At 43.8% G+C, this 17,295-nt stretch overlaps 1 protein-coding gene across 4 annotated transcripts in view; it reads left to right on the top strand.

Annotated features, from left to right (window-relative positions):
* sema5a (sema domain, seven thrombospondin repeats (type 1 and type 1-like), transmembrane domain (TM) and short cytoplasmic domain, (semaphorin) 5A) overlaps nt 1-17,295 on the top strand; it is a 137,140-nt gene that overhangs the window by 103,193 nt on the left and 16,652 nt on the right. For all 4 annotated transcript variants that reach the window (XR_003981721.1, XR_003981722.1, XM_030398608.1 and 1 more), the window contains exon 16: nt 4,011-4,236. Coding sequence is in view for 2 of the 4 variants with exons in the window: in XM_030398608.1 (XP_030254468.1) it covers nt 4,011-4,236 (226 nt within the window). In the remaining 2 variants the exon portion in view is untranslated. The remainder of the gene's footprint in view (nt 1-4,010; nt 4,237-17,295) is intronic.

Raw genomic sequence — 17,295 nt, 5'->3', positions numbered from 1 at the left:
ACGAGTCAGTGCCAGAGTGCCAGCCTCAAGTCAAACTTTCACTCAGCAGTCAACTTGACACACACACACACACACACACACACACACACCACCACTTCCATACTGACCAGCTTGTTTGTGTGAGGCAGTAAAGATGCTATCAGGCGTCGTCCTCCTCCCACCCAGCTCTCCTGAGCTCCAGCCAAAAACACATTACAGAGCCGGCCGTCTCCGAGCAGCTGCCTGTTAAAGGTGTTGCGCAGCAGAAAATCGCTGCTCTCCATTTGCCCGTAATGCATATCACCGTTCACGCTCGGAGAGGAAGGGTGGGGGGGGTGGATATGAGACGAAAATCAGCAGACTAATTGAATCCAATTTTGTGTTCCACATGGCACTTGTCACGTTCCACTGCTTTCCGCCATGTTTTCACTTTCGGTTAATTTCTCTGGAATTGAGATGCGAGTGTGTCAGGAAATGTTTCCCGTTTTTTTGTTGTTGATGTTTTCTTGTGGTTTTATTAGTGTTTTTTATTAGCTGGCCACACCAAGTGGAAAGAGTGAGCTAAAAACATTTTAAATAGCTCATTTTGATCAGCTTCTTTTTGCCTCAGAGTGAATCAGAAGTTTAATTAAAACACAGTCTTTTTTGTTCGGAGGCACATTTACATGGTCGACATGTAATGTATGGCTTAGATGACCTATTCACTGCTCGGGCTCTGTGAATGTCATTTGCTCTTTGTGAGTTTGAGTTTAGGGTTTTTTATTGGCAAAGATGTAGTGATGTTTATTTCACATACTCAGGTCTACTTGTAATGCATTATTCAAAACGTTATGAAATTGCCACTCTCAAGGCAAGGGGACTGAATGTGTTTCTGTTATTATGCCAGATTTTTATATTCATGTGCGTATCCAATATAACAAGGCTCCTTTTTTCAGGAAAATGCAATAAACTGTCCGCTGCCCTTCAACGTTTTTTTTTATTGGATGTTGTAGTCAACAGCAGGGGTCTTCAACCTTTATTTTTCATATCATGGATCCCCAGGTGGGATGATACTGGAGACCACCATCATATCTTCATTGCATTACGTCATATTTACACCAGCAGAGTTTATTATCTTGGCTGCCGGAATTTCTTTTTTTTACGCCTCTGCGGAAGTGCCAGCCGTGTTTGGAGGCTTTATGTTTATGAGTTGTCCTTTTGTCCCCTTCTTGTGAACCCATATCTCAGGAGAGCCTTGAGGGAATTTCTTCAAATATAGCAAAGCCACCCACTTGGACACGCACAAAATGATTATGGGGGTCTGGTCAAAGGCCAAAGGTCACTGTGACCTCACAAAACACACAATTCACACGCTTATTATGACAAACATTTCACACAAATGTCTGATAGGATAAAATCATGTAGTGATTGCATTTTGTATCCAAACTACAACTTCACTGCGACATTATCAGCTGCTCCAAGTGATATGTTTTTAGATAGCTTTATATTCCAAGTGTTATCACTGTCATAGACTGGTCAGTAACCCATGTCTCCCTGCCCACTTTATCCAATCCAGGAGGGAGGGGATCGCTAACTGCAAAACCGACAGGAAGTTAGCTAAAACGACGCTAACATCGACTTTAACATACAATATTGTATGAATCAGGACAAACGGATGCAATGGGCAACTTGACTGGTTGGTGGACGCATACAGCTGCAGAGTGATAGTTTGTAGTTTGTTGTTATTATTCAGCTATTTTGATAGGATTTTCAAAATAAAATTCCACACACATGCCACTCTCACAGATAGTTTCCTCAAACCCACACGCTTGAACAAGCGCCCGTTACCTTCCACATAAATAAATCAGCACATTTATAAATATGTAAGGTTCATGGAAATATCGAAATTAAATTTGCATGGCTCCCACTGAACATTTAGCTAACAGCCGCTGGATCCTGTTTTACTGGTTACACAAATCATCGTAACTCGAGGCTCTTAAGTGAGTTTTGAGCAGCTGAAATAAAGAGTCATTATTCCATCTCAGATTGATTTGTTTGAAGGGAGAGGAAATGAGAGGAAAAGAAAAGTAAAAGTTCTGGTGTATTCTTTAGATGCGCATGCTCTCAACATGCTACAAAGCCTGTCATGTTTTGTTTTTTTTTAAATCAGTGAAACACCTTTGTTACATATACACCGACCACCTCGCCCACTATAGCCGTACTAGATGTGGATGCCTTTGGAGACCTTGAATGAAGTTCAGCGTTAAACCCAGTAATTATCTCCTTAGCCCTCTGCATCGACACTAATCCTGAGAGAGTACAGGAAAAAACGCTTAGCAGACAAGCCTCATTAAATATTTACTGTGTTTGGCCACCATCAACAACTCACACAACAAACACCCACAGATCGCTTGCCTTTCTCCCCTCCATTCATGCCTGTGCGTTGCGGCGACGGCGACGGCGGCGGCGGTGGCAGTGGCGGTAGCGGCTAGACGCTGATGCTGACTTTCTTTTTATCTTCCCTTTTGTGTTATTGGCCGATAACCAGAGATGGTGGGCCGGTCCGCGATGCGTGATGATGTTAAATATTAATGTCTGGAGATGATTACTGCGCTAGATGGAGAGAGGCAGGAAGTGCGGTGGAGGTGACACCCTCATTCATCACGGGGGCCCTAACAGAATCTAAATCCTCCCTGTGTTTTTAACCTTGGTACCCCAGGGAAGAGAGGCAGGGGGAGGAGACGAGGGAGGATGGGGAGAGACGGAGAGAGATGAGGCAAAAGAAAAAGAAACAAGGGGAGGGGAGGAAGGGAGCCGACACAGAGCGAGTTATGAACAGCGTGTGAAAAGGAGGCTGAGAGAAACATAAAGATAGATAGATGGATGGAATGCGAGACCGAGGGAGAGCATAAAAGAGGAGGTGGGATGGTGAGAAATGGAGGTGCGCACTGTACGGCGCTCCTCTCCCCGGCTGACCTGTCAGCCCATCCCGTGTGACAGGCTGACGGATGTGCAGAGAGGAACTCTTATCTTATTTTGTCAAGGTCTGGCAGTCACTCAAGGGCTATTCAGCATAAATAAACAAGTGTGAGGGAAAATGGCAGCCATCTCACCTTCTCCTCCACGGTGTCATTTTCCCCTCAGACGTATCACTACCTCCGCCTCCTTATTCATTTAGCCGGGCACAAAAGAGGTCCGGACTGCCTATTACCCGCCTATTATCTTCCTGAATGAGATCATCATATATGGCAGTGCCCGCAGAAGAAGCAGAGTGTTTTTTATTCAGCCCAAATAGGAGTTGGCTGAGAGAAGTGGAGGCAAAATATATACTTATGAGAGTTCTGAATGAGGCTCACATATCATGCTGTTAGAGCTTCAGCACTGCGTTTTTCATTTTTAGTGCCCGGCTCTCGAAGCCAGATGCAGATAGGAGAAAGAGTTGCCATTATCGCCTTTCCACTTCCACACCTTTTTTTCTTCGTCTTCCTGCCTCACCTCCTCCATCCTTTTTCCCCTTGGTTATAAATTAAACTTGATCAATGACCTTTTCTGCCTGGCGTGTTTGCCTCACGCCATGTTCAGCAAGCGGTCTAATGGGAACGCATCCTGCCGGCAGACTGGCAGGTTATGTAGCGGCCAGGCGAACGTGGTCCCGGATGGATTCTGATGGGTGTTTTGGGGGATGAGCCGCCCCGGATTGGCAATGTGCTGTACAGTAAAACCAGCCAGAACTGGAATCGGTAGGCTTTCCAGGATGAATGATGATGAGAGCTTTGAAAAGGCTGTTTATTTCCTCATAAAATAAGCTGTTTAATTTCATATTAGTCACTGCTGAATTTCAAAAAGCAATTGTCCTGTCCATTATCATGCTTGGGAAGTACACCAGAAATTCTGTCCGAGCCTGTCATGTTTAATTATTGCTTTAATGATTTGTGATTATCTCTTCCCACGCTTACAGTAGACGTGGCAAATTCACCTGCCTGCAAACGTGCTTGAAATTAAGAAACACTATAATGCAGTAAGAAAAAATAAATGCTTCTCTGTCACTGCAGGAGTACCAGTCGTGCAACACCCTGCCATGTCCCGACCTGAAGAAGACCACGCCCTGGACTCCCTGGACGCCCGTCAACATCTCCGACAACGGCGGCCACTACGAACAACGCTTCCGATACACTTGCAAAGCGCGCATCCCGGACCCCAGCCTGCTGGAGGTGGGCAGGCAGAGGATCGAGATGCGCTACTGCTCCAGCGATGGCTCCACGGGCTGCTCCACCGACGGTGAGTGCAGAGTGGAGGAGACAGATGGTCTCTCTCTGGCTATCTCAGCCTCTGGATGTTTCCCTGTTATCTCCCTCCAACTGGCTTTCTGTATCTCTGCAGGCTAGTTATTGGCCTCCTCGCCTCGAGCCATTCCTTCTCTCTGTCTGTTGTCCATTAGATCCTTCTCGCTCAAAGTTTTCCCCCTCGCCTGTTTTCTGTCCTGCAAAAGTTGCAGAAGGGCGGCGTCTTAATCAGCTCTTGTGTTTGCGGTCCCGTCTTCCTCTTCTTTATCAACAGATCAAGGCACCGAGCGTGTTAATGAACTCCCAAATCCACAAAGCCGATTTACAAAGACACAAACGCACACAGATGCAGATGCTCAAACTTAAATTATAGTCTTGCAAAGGAGCACAAACACTCGCTCCTTATCCGCCATCCCAGCTATTCCCCTTTGCACCGTGCAGTCTCAGTCAGCCACACCCCTTGTGAATTAAACCCTGTAAATGTTTGTACAAACAGGCTGCTAATTGACAAGTTGTTTATGTTGTCAAGTGGAAGGATCCATATTAGAGGGTAGACAGGCGGGGTGGCACCACACCACAGCAAAAAGAGCTTCAAATGCAGACGCAGTAGTTAAAGTTTGTTTATGGTGTTGCTCTTTGCCTCAAAGAGGAAAAGCAGATTTTCATTTAAGGGCTTTGGAGTTAGCACCCAGCTAAGCTGCGGCGGTCTCCCATGCCTCTGAGTCCATGCGTGTCTCTGGGTGGTCTGTCGCTGCACCAGTAATCACCAGGGTTAACCCTCATGTACGCTATCACTGGCATTCTCTCTCTTTTGATCTCTCTCTTCCTCCGCGTTTCTGATTATGAATATCCGTCCTTCCTGCTGTGCTGTCGCTGGTACAACTTGTTCTCCTCGCGCTTTGAAGCAAGACGCTTAAATGCTCCTGAAGGGTTTTTAAGTGAGCGCTGGCAGGCGCGGGGAAAAACCTGAGGACTCAAAAGCCTTAAGAGGAGTGACAGACACACATCCAAGACATTAGTGAACAAAGACTTGTGCCTTAATAGGTCTGTCTTGATTCTGATTAGTGGGAGGAAGTCACAGACTCTGTGTGTTTCATTAAAGGTTGTCACCAGAAGCCTTGACGTCAGATTACCTCCAGCGTTAATTATACCAATTGAGAAGCGAAGGCTGAGGGTTCAGCGCTCACTTTTGGCTAAATCTGTCAGCCTTTGTTGGGCTACAGCAGGCAGATGGTGATGTATGAGCGGGGCGACGCAGGCTTCAAATCCCTTCAACAACCGATGTACAAACATTGCTGTTGTTGTCAAGAAACAGGTATCAGGAAAACTGAGGAACTCTGTCAACTCACCCCATGAAAGTGCAAATGATGTACCAGCGGTGCTGCGGGTCACATTTAAGACCAGAGAGAGACGGTTATAATTTTGATTTTAGTGGACTTCATTATAAACTCAGTGCAAACGATTATCAACAGCAGCAATTTATCATGATGTTATTGCACTTTGGTATAACTTGAGAAGTAGCTAACCTCACTGTTGGCGGTATGGCTGCTCTACATTGCCTCAAAGAATGGCCTTGATGTGATTTTATGTTTTTAAATGCTCAGTGAAAATGTTTTTTCAACATCAAAATCAAAAGACGTGGTTCATCTTTTTATCAAAAGCGCAACCCATGTATGTTTGAGGGGGAGAGAAACCTCAATGTAGCGTATGAAACAGATTCCTTTTCTTTGAAAAATGCAGTTCCGCTCCGGTTGTAATGCTCAGCTCGAGTGAAAACAAGAACTATCGGGGTGTCCATGGCCTTGTCTGCTACTCTGCTCTTGTCCCACTTTGATTGCTCATCTCCAGACCTCAATATGATTCACCTCTCGGAGGAGTATCAGGTCATAACTGTCGAAAAAGAGGATGGACTCCTGTGATCCACTTCTTCATTTCAACCATTATCAAACTTGCCATCCATCTGGAAAGCACTGGTGTGTGTTTCTGTGTGTGTGTGTGTGTGTGTGTGTGTGTGTGTGTGTGTGTGTGTGTGTGGGGTTGGTTGTGTGTGCGTGCATGCATGTGTGTGTGTGTGTAAGGAGGGAGGTGGCTTGATGTGCATTTTCACTGGTTTGTGTGAGCAGGTGGATGTGTGCATCAGCTTGTGTGTATGTGGGTGTGTGTGGGTGTGGGTGCGTGTGCGTGAGCTTGCGTGTGTGTGTGTGTGTGTGTGTGTGTGTGTGTGTGTGCGCACGCGTGTGTGTCTGTGTGTGGACATGACGTTTTTCCAATACATTCTCCTCCCACCATAGATTCATGGGGTGCCTGAGCCTCTGGGACAGCGGTTAACTTCACTTAAAGCAAGCAGCCATTGCAGACTAATGACCACCTCAGTTGTGGTGTGTATTGATGTCCAAGTACGAGGGCAAAGGATGCAGAAATCCCTCTGAGATGATGAGCGCCCAGAAGAATGGCGTGTCACCCGATAGAGATTTACTATTTGCATCAGGCGGCTAAGTTTCGAGTAGCGCTCCACACAACCTCTTTGTTATAAACCATTAAAAGTTTGTTGGGTACATTACTTGAATATTTATCCATTTCTTATATAAAGTAATTATATTTGTTGACTAAATTCCCGAAATAAAAGCGGTTGGAACTTAAGACTAAATTTGACCTGCTCACCACTCATTCAATTGAACAACCAGTCTTAAAAAGTAAAAATGTTTTATTTTATTTATATATTTATTTACAACTTAAAGGCTCCAAGGCTAAACAAAATATTTCTAAGATCTGGTTACCAAATGGCCATATAACTACAGATCGCTTACAAATTAATGAAGCATTTTTAAAGAAATGTTCCTTGCTGCTTTCCTCATTGTTATGTTCAGTTCTCTCAGAATCGGACTCAACGGAATGCGCCTCCTACAGGCCTATCTCCGTCCTAAACACAGCCGCTAAAATTTTAGCCAAGGTCCTAGCCCATAAGTTGGAAAATGCCTTTCCAACAATCATATCCAAAGACCAAATGGGTTTTGTTAAAGGCAGGTAGTCCTACATAAGACGACTGTTTAATATTATCTACTCTGCCTCTGAAGATGTCCCCAAATGCGTTGTTACTCTCGATGCAGAGAAAGAATTCGATCGTGTCAAATTGGTCTACCTATTCGCTTTGCTGAACAAGTTTGGTTTTGGTCCAAAATTTACTTCATGGATAAAACTTTGTTTTCGCCTCAATTCGTACTAACTCCTAACGGTCAAGACCCTTTAATTTACATTGTGGAGCCCATCAGGGGAGCCCCCTCAGGCCCATGCTTTTCCACATGGCTACTGAACTGCTTGCCACAGCACTCCACTCTTGTAAGGATATATCTGGTATCTGGAGAGGTGACATTGAGCATAAAGTCTCACTTTATGCTGACGACCTGTTGCTCTTCATCTCTTATCCAAAGGCCTCATTACCTCCTGTTCTGTCACTGCCTTCTCAGTTCGGTAAACTTCAGGCTATAAACTAAATCTCAATAAAAGTGAGATCTTCCCCATAAACAATGTAGCATGTGCCTTAGCGGTACCAGTTTGCCTTTTAAAATTGAGAACAACACATTTTCCTATTTGGGCATATCCATGACAAGGAAGCACAGAGATCTTTTCCAAGAGAATCTTATCACACTGTTAAATCAAACCAAACAAACCCCAACACAGTGGTCCCCACTGTCGATGTCTCTTGTAAGTCGCATCAACTCAGTCAAAATGACCATTCTACCTAAACTTCTGTATCTTTTCCAGGCCTTACCATTCTCTATCCCTGGATCCTTTTTTCAACTTCTAGACTCAATTATTTCTTCATACTTATGGCGGGGTAAACGACCACATTTGAACAAGATTCATCTTCAAAAGACCAAGGCGACAGGGGGTCTGGCCCTTCCAAACTTTTGCTTTTATTATTTGGCTGCTAACTTGTGCTGCCTTGCATTTTGGTCCTCCTGTTATGGCCAGCCTGACTGTGGGTTTGGTTCCAATTTAATGTTTAACACCCAAGAAAGTGTATGAAAACCTTCCCTTCAATATTTGTTAAGGCTTGAGCAGGACCAGTACATATGGATGAGAAAAGCTTCCGCATTTGAAGATACTTACTTACTATGTGAATGATGACCTTGCACTAAGCTTCATATAAACAGTATATGTATGTGTGGGTTCATTTCATATGTCTTGATGACAAACACTTTGTCAGTGAGGTAAATTAATATGAGAGATTGTGTCTGCAAACGACAAAACATTCTCCTTTTTGCCAAACATCTTTACTTAGTCTTTCAAAAGAATCTACACCCCACACCCTACATCTAAAACTGTCCTTTTTGTTTTTCTCATCTGAAGCCGGCGTGTGAACTTTAAAAGACTATTTTGCCGTCCGCGTCCCACTGATGTCGCTCCACGGATATTCAATAAAAAGCCTGCCCTGCCATGTTGTCTGAGATCTTCCTCGGCTCCCTCTGCTCGGCAGAATGTCAGCATGTTTCTAGCTTTGAGCGTCAGAGCCATCAGATAAACCTGACATTTGACGATCTGGATTGTACTCAGAGACGCTGCGCTTGTTATGGACACACGCCTGGAAGTGTCGTCTGTGACGCACAGATATAGAGAATTAATCCCCCCATCAATAGAGAGAACAAACCGTTGTTGAGATATGTTAGCGATTTTCCCAACTTCTCCCCGGCTTCACTTTCTTCTCTTTGCCTGCTTGTCTCTCATGTTAAGATCTCTATCGGTCTTTATTATGGGAGATAAATTATGAATATATGATTTAACCAAGCATTTACAATGAGCTTCTATCTAACACACTGACTTGTTTCGTATCACCGATCATAGCTTAATGATAGCGATGAGTTAATTACTTAAGATCTGTCGTGATTTAAAGACCTCTCTTGTCACGTACACCAAGTGATTAGTCTTGGATCTTTTGTAACCATTTTTTCCTCTTTATCACATTTCACATGCCTGAATGAAAAACCAAACATTTGATTTGCATAATTGCCCCCACAGACATGTATTTTTAAGCAGGAAATCCTACAGGCGGTGTGTAAAACATGGCTTTCTTTTTCCTCCCATTACATGACCCTTCCCTTCGCTCAATAACACAGCATGTCTTCACATAACACCTAATTAACATGATTATTCTTAGCTCCACCCTCAAGTAACACATCAGTTCAATTGGTACGTCAACAGAACCCAACTGCTTGGCAAAAGAGGTTTAAAATCCATGTTTGGTGTTTCATATAATAACAATACTTTCACTAATGTTAGGTTGGAGACCTAATTTACTTGTTGGGCCACAAATTGTAGAAAATGACAGCTTGAGTTCACCCAAAACTAGCGGTTAGTCTGACCGGTAGTGGTACGTCACATATGAAATAGTTCTTTCAAGGTGGCATACATAAAATAAGAACACTAAACATTTCAGTTATGGCTGAAATTGACAGCAGGCATGTCAAAGTTTGCCAGTTTCACATATCTCTGGGATGCAAATCAACCGTATTTGTTCTCATCCGGCACATGTGCAGTGACGATGATCATGTTAAAAGATGTATCCATTGGAGAGTGTTGGCATTTTTTTTAAAATAATGAGTCCTTTGTTTCAGGCTTCGCATTTAAGCCAACACTAGCTCCTTGAGGCTCTCTCCAGCTAACTTAATTTGGAAAAAGATATATACACTTGATGGCTACATGCTAACAGACTGAGGTTACAGCTACATTTCTGAGGCAAAAACTCACCAGTCTCTTTCCTGGATTGTGGTGTAGAGTTACTCTTCCATGTAAAGTAAGAATAAATGAATGATCAGACCAGTATATTATGACTTTTTAACATTATATCTATTCGATGAGCCTGGCAAACAGGTAACACTGTCTGCACTGTTACTGGAGTTGAAACTTTCCCCAATTCCAATCAAGAGCATCGCAGAGGTGTTAACAACATCGTGGTACCCAGGTGCAGAAATAACACGCAGTGGACGAGATAGTCGTGAGATGGGCTTTTTTAATGCAACCTGACAAAGTCATGTAAACAATAATGTGAATAACTTCTGTTACCATCACAACTGTGCAAGATACAGTCCTGAAACCTCACAAGGTTTGTCACTAGGAAGGCCACACTAAACACACTGTTGAATCCAGTCCTTGCACTTTTGCTCTCGTCCTTTTGGTTTTAGAAACACCACATTGCAAACCATTTCAGCGTGTTGAGCTATCCAGAGCTTGACAGGCCTTGTATACGAACTTTTGGTTGCTAAGCTGTGGCTGGACGCTCGCTGTTAGGGTTGTGCAAACAGTTAATTAGTAGCCAGCCTGCAGTCTTCATGCAGCCGGAATTCACCTCTCCCACTGTTTCCAGGGTTGAAAGCATTTACCTGTCTATCATTAGTCAGCCTCCAACTCCAAACTTCTCTGTTATTAGTCACTTTGTCTCTGCTGCCATAGGCCAGCCCCGCTGCACGAATCGACATCTTAAACAATGATTTCTGCGAAGGCATACGTCTATGGAACAGATAAGCCTGTCCGATGTAATCAATGCCTCTTCGTAATATGAATGACTTAAAAGTTCACTCGCTGTTCTTATGATGGAGCATAGTAGTATCAGGCTTAAAAAGGGCTTAGAACTCCGGCATTCATCACGGCTTTTTTTTTCCATTTGCATCTCAGAAAGACAGAAGCAGACACATCGAGGGAAAAGAAAGCCACTGGAAAGATGAAAGACATTTCTGTAGAAGGTTGCGAGTTTGTAATTTTGCCAGCTTGTGTCGGTGAGTGATGGCTTCATTTTTTTTCCCAGGGAGAAACGGTAGCGTGTCAGCAGCCTGATGTGTTTCACTTCAGCTGATCTGATATCAAGGCCAGGGCCTTCTCATGGGCGACAGATTAGTTTCTCCCGCACGGATGTCATGAGCAGACACTGAGTAGACACAGGACAGTGCTGAGGGACGCCTCTGACGGATGGCAACCATTCCAGCGTCCTTATTGTCTTTCTGTTTCTGTCTCGCTTCCTCTCTTCTTACAGTCGGAGCTCTTTTTTTTGTGTGTCTGAGTGTTTATCAAGGAAGAAACAGAACTAGTTGAGCTTATAAACGAACACACGGTTGAATAAATTAAGTCTGGTCCTTGAGGAGCCAGTTTCAGCTGGAAACAGGCACCTCAAGCAAAATAATACGTGCGCATGTAAATTTAAATGGCCAAATTGCTGTTATTCAGAGCGATTATTGAAAGTGAAGGTTAGAACACAGTGGGCTTGAGAGTACTTTTTTCTCTGGGTTTTTGAATTACCACACATAGTGTAAAAAAAAAATAAATAATGTTTATCAAGATACAGAAGGTCTTTGGTAATTGGACTTCATCACTGGGAAGCATATTTATAAAGTCTGTGAATTCAGAGGATAAGACATGACTCCCCCAGAGTCTAGACACTGGTGATGGTGGAGGTGGACTAGAGCCAGTGGGCGGAAAATGGAAGCTCTCAGTTGGAGCTCCCAAAAAAAGGGAGGCAGTGGCAGGTTGTGTAATTGTAGGTCTGAGAGACAGAGTCACAGACTTATAATGATGAAAAAAAGAATATATCTCACTTGTCAAATCTCTGCCTCTCAAGTGGGGGTTTTTTGAAAGCTCAGAGTTCACGAGTTCTGATGTGTGCGCTGATGTTTTCAGAAATGGTGGCTGCCGCAGAAGTTCAATTTCTGGTGGGGTGTTTTTTTTTTAGGTAAAATATTATAATATTTCGAGATCGTCTTTGTAATTTTATATGTCTGAAGAAAAGGTTAATATTCTTTCATTCTTCAATTCTTTATTTTTTTAAAAGGGAACGTATACATTAATGAAAATTCAAACAAATGTAAATACACCCGAGTTTGATGAATGGCTATTTTTCATCAGCAGTATCCTAGAATAAAAGAAAAATAATACATGTACAACAGTTAAAAAAACTCCTACATAGGGATAAAAAAACATAAATAATACAGTTAAATGTCCTCATCTTTGTTATGCCTCTGCATTTCCTGCACGACATTTTCTGCCTTCTAGCTTCGTCTAAATCGTTAGCCTCAGTGGCTTCTAGAAGCTGTTGCCAGACAGCAGTGTTCTCATGACTTAACCTCTTGAACGTCGGGTATATTGGTGGACAACTATTCATGACATGAGCACAAACAAGCTCAAGAGGTCCATTTAAAGCCAGCGGTATGCTGAGTTCCAGGCACCATCGGAGAGCAGAATTTCCTAGCTGAAACTTCAGACTTCCGACCTCAAAGTTGCCAAAAGTGAACAAAGAACTTGTCTGACTGTGACAAAATGATGTCTCTTTGGCAAGTGTACATACATTTGTATCCTCAGCAGTGCAGTCTCTGTGCATTATAAACCCAATAGAGGAGGAAAAAGTCATACGAGGTAACAGACACCATTATACAGTTTGTTTTGCAGCACTTTAATACTTGTAAACATATCTAAACATTTCATTCACAGCCTTTTACAAATAAAGTAGGCTACAAATACACACTACTTCTTTCCCATGGGTGCTGCCATTGTTGTGTAACATCAGACAACTGATCCCTCGTGGAGTCCGGGTAGATGAATGTGTCCCGAGATGACAAATAGGAAATCCAACCTTGATTGGCATTCTATTGTACTTTCTCTTGCCGGAAGATAAATATATAGAATATGTAATTTCTTCCACTATGGATCCATCAATCATAACAAAACAGGGGATGAAAGTAACATAGGATCATAGGAGTTGCTGCCTTCAGAGTAAAACAACCACCATTGTTGATGAAAATCTGTTTACGTGACTCGGACACAAAATGTTCACAGATGAGGAATGTTTTAAAGCTTTATTTCTCATTACATTTAGTCGCAATCGCCGACTACCTTTCTCAGTCACCTGATCCTTCTTTTTTTTCCGAGAAGTTAAAGCAACTGGCCACTGGTGGACTCTGAAAGTGCCCTCATGTAAAAAAAAATAAAAACACAGCAAAAGATACCTTTTAATACCTTTTAATACAGTTTGTCGTTTTCAATCCAGACTCCTCCTTGAAGAATAAGTATGCTGAATGTGATATGGCTTCTCCTCTTATAGCTCAGTAGCTCTTTTCAAATTGATGATGAGTCTCTCTATATATGTCTCTCTCAGTCTGTCATGACTCAGTAAGGTATGTAACCCACTGCCCTTTCCCCAGATTACTGGCAGATAGAGTTCACAACCTTACAGCAATTATCCTTGACACCGAATTTGCAGAGTACCATGGACTGACAGTGACACTCTGCCTGTTTCACATTTGCCCCCAGCGTGGCACTCACAGAGAGGCAGAGATTTCGGTGAAAAAAGTCAACAAATTAGCAAGTCAGTGTAGGCGATGAGAAAACACATCCGCCTGTCAGGAAAAATCTACTTTGTTGGCACAAAGCCTCTCTTTACTCAACATGCGTGTGTGTAATTATGGCCCTGAGCTCTTGAAAAACATCACAACAGAAGACTCTGACAGTGTACCTTCTAATCAGGTTTCATTTTAGCACTTTAAGATTAACAACACGCAAAGGAAAGTTTTCTGCCCTCACACCTTCTGACTTATTCATGAGCTTGTCTTCGCCTGTCTTCTCTGACATTGGTTCACTTTACGCTTTGGTGCTTTTTTTTGTTTTGACCAATCACGTCGGATGCTACCTCAGAGCAGAGAGCACTGCTGTGGGTACTTTCAAATTACCAGGGAAAAGGGAAATGGCTGTTTCTTTGATGGGAGCAAGATTCCTTAGCTAGAAGAAAAAAAAATCAATCCTGTTTGTACTGTTTGTTGACAATTTCAGGTGGTTGGACTTTGCCCATTCTTTTGAAAGCACCTACAATTACCACACTTGAAGCCCACCGCTGCAGCCAGCAGGACCAGCTGGTACTTTGTGCTACCTGTGATTGTATTGGCAAGAGGGATAAATGGAGAGAACTGGACTTGAATTCCACCTCTTGATATTTGCTTTTTACTGCTGTGTTCCCTTAATCAAAACACAACAAGAAGCTGGTCGCGAGAGTTGTTGTGCAAGTGTATCAAGGTCGGTTTCATCAACAGCGAATTCATACTGGAGGAAATGCATTCACATTCACAAGAAAAAATCTGTAATTTATTAAGTTGCACATTTATCTTCGATATTTGGTTCAATAAATGACTTAAAGCACCACTGCATTGCACATTTAAACCCATTTATGTCAATTACATCTAAATGGGTTTTACATCACAACAATTTTTTCCACTTTCCCTCCACTTGCTGGTTTCCATTCATTTCCCTTATGGCGACATGTGGAAAGTAATCTGTCAGTAGTTGCTGTTTTTTCGCCCCTGACCATCAAACATCCTGCGCCCGCTTCTGGCAGGGGCCATTTTAAACACTCTTCTTGTTGATGCATTCAAGCGCAAATTGTCCATCAGAAACTAAGGATCCTCTATCATTCATTGAAGATCGCACACCCTGATGCTCCAATGTTGGAAAAAACGCAGTGACAGTGCCCTCTTGGATGCCTCTATGACAGATCAAACATGCTTAAGTGCCCTCTAGTGTGCCCTTTCTGTGTGCTGGTGCCCTTCTTTTTTGTTCTTGCCCCTGACCCTCAAACGTCCTGAGTCCGCCACCAGCATTGGACCGTTTTCCACGCTCTCCTTGATGGCGCATTCAAGGGCAAACTTTCCGTCAGAAGCCGAGGATCTTCTATCAGGCGTTGTCTGGAATCAAACGCACCAGACGAACAATGAGACATTAAGGAAACAATAACATAGCTTTGGATGTCTGTGGCGCTGAAAGATTGCGGCTCGGCCGCTCACAGAAACTTTGGATGTCGGATGTTGGCAGTGATGGAAGCAGTGTGTGATTTGAAGTTAATGGTCTAGAAATGCAACCATGAACTTGAGTTTAAACCTCCTGCAAGTCGTTTTTTAGTGTAAAACCCTTTGCACGGTGCACCAAAGTAAACACGTATGACTCATGCTAGTAGTAGGTAATTTTGTGTATTCCATCCTTGGACCCGGACAGAAAACTGATAAAAAGCCACTTCAGTCCAATAAATCTAAACCTTTACTATAAGTTAGCATTTATATTTCTGGGTTATGTGTGCGTCTGTGTTTCCATACATGTGCGCTGACCCCACATGCACTTCAGCACAGGGTTTAATTGGCGCCCTTACAAACTTTTTATCGTTGGCTTTTTCTTGCGGACATCTCTCTGGAGGCTTTTTGGGTCAACAAACGCTTGGCAGACCTGAAGACAGCTCCGGTAGCACTGTCACACTGTGTCAGTGTAAAACCCTGGGTTTTTGATTTTATGTGCGCAAACAGCCACACAGAGTGCGTGTACGAGCACACACGGACAAAGAAATGGGTTCCTTCCACGGTGAGACGTCGCTGATGGGAGTAAGTAAGGGGGGAGGGAGGAAGAGTAATGGGGAGTAAATGTGCAATTTCTGAATCTAGGACAGTCTGGATGAAGCACTTTTATTTCCCCCAGTGTGGTCCGCTGTTACTCTGACGCTGATAAAACTCACACATGACAATGCATCTCTTTCCTCCACCTCTCCGTCCGTCAGATCCGCCTGTATCAAAGCGCTTGTCTCTCCTGTTTGCAGATGTCAGCCCGTCACCGTCGCCGCCTCCATCACTCTTTTTATAACTCTCTCCTCTCTGCTTTTGGTGTTACAGTTGCCTGTACGGTACATTAGATTGCACGTCGTTGCGTGTCTGTGTGGCCTCGCTGAGTCCCGGCATGCACACATGTATCCGTCTATAGTCTCTGTCGCACACACACGGGTTCCTAAGTTTGTTTACAGCGTATTTTGCCTTTGAGCAGGGTGTAAGGTTGAGCAGCGGGAGGGAGGAGGGAACTTTTTTCCCATGTCCTAGTTTCTTTGCAGCGGGGACTATTGGATGTTTCGCTGTGTCCTTCTTAGTTTTGGCTCGGCCCGGCTCGTCAGGAGAGCGAGGATTAATTCTCTCCGGCTGTGTGTGGCTCTTGCGCTGATCGATAGATCCAGTCGCTACCTATTTGAGAGGGAGAGCACCACACTGTTTGTTTTGGCGACGGGAGGGCAGCCCCTGTGAAGTAGCATTAACAATGCTCACAGCGCATCAAAGCAGGCCAAGCAACGTGAGTGTTTGAATAGTGGGCACTGGCGTAATTAAGTGTCCGTGTTTGCATTTGTGCGTGTGTGCGTCCAGTTTGGGCCCTTGTATACACATGTTTGCATGGGAATGATGGTACAAAGCACCCCCTCGCCTTCAGAGGAGAGCAGCAGTCCAGTCTCTCGAGCTACACAGGGTTTTGATAAAGACTGCGGGGTCATGGCAGCAGGCGGGACTGTCCATGCCACTGCCTGCTCAGAATCGATAAAGAGCTGGAGCCTCGACGGGCCTGTCAGCGCTCACGCCAGCTTGATGCGCGGGGTGAGTCGGCCTGTGCACCGCCAAGGTCGGCCGTAGTTATGAAGAGGTTGAGGATTTGGGCTAGGTAAACACACTGTCCTCTCCCTGAGAATACAAAGCAGCCGTGCCACGCTAACTGTCAGTGAAAAGAGCACGCTGACAAAACAACGAGGCCAGGTTGGAGGACAACGAGAGGGGGGGAGCGGGGCAGACACAAAAAGCAAGAGAAGGTTAATAGGAAAGATAGACAGAGAGAGAGAGGCAGAGAAAAATAAAGTCGAGATAGGGATCATAAAAAAAACGACAAAACGACAGATTAGAAGGAGAGTTAGACAAAATATGAAGGTTGCTGTGGCGCGGTCGAGTGATTAAAACTGAGGATCCTGATGTGCTCTCGCTGTCCGTTTCAACGACACAAAAAGAGGCTGAAACTAAAAGAGCAGGACACGATTATTGCAAAACCTGCTTCAAATACCAGAAGCAGACACAAAATTAAGTCCTCCAATGTTATCTGAAAAAGTCAATAATAACCCAGTTTGTTGAACGAGTGAATCATCCGAGAAGTGCTCGGACAGTGACTGTAATTTCATTGGAGGTGATTATCATTCACTCAAACAGATGAGTTCACTCTTTTCATTCAAAAATGGCCAGAA

The sequence above is a fragment of the Sparus aurata genome, chromosome 19, assembly GCF_900880675.1.
Source record: "Sparus aurata chromosome 19, fSpaAur1.1, whole genome shotgun sequence".
In the NCBI taxonomy this organism is placed as follows: Eukaryota; Metazoa; Chordata; class Actinopteri; order Spariformes; family Sparidae; genus Sparus; species Sparus aurata.
The sequence above is the reverse complement of the archived record's forward strand: the minus strand, read 5'-3'. Positions and strand labels throughout refer to the sequence as shown.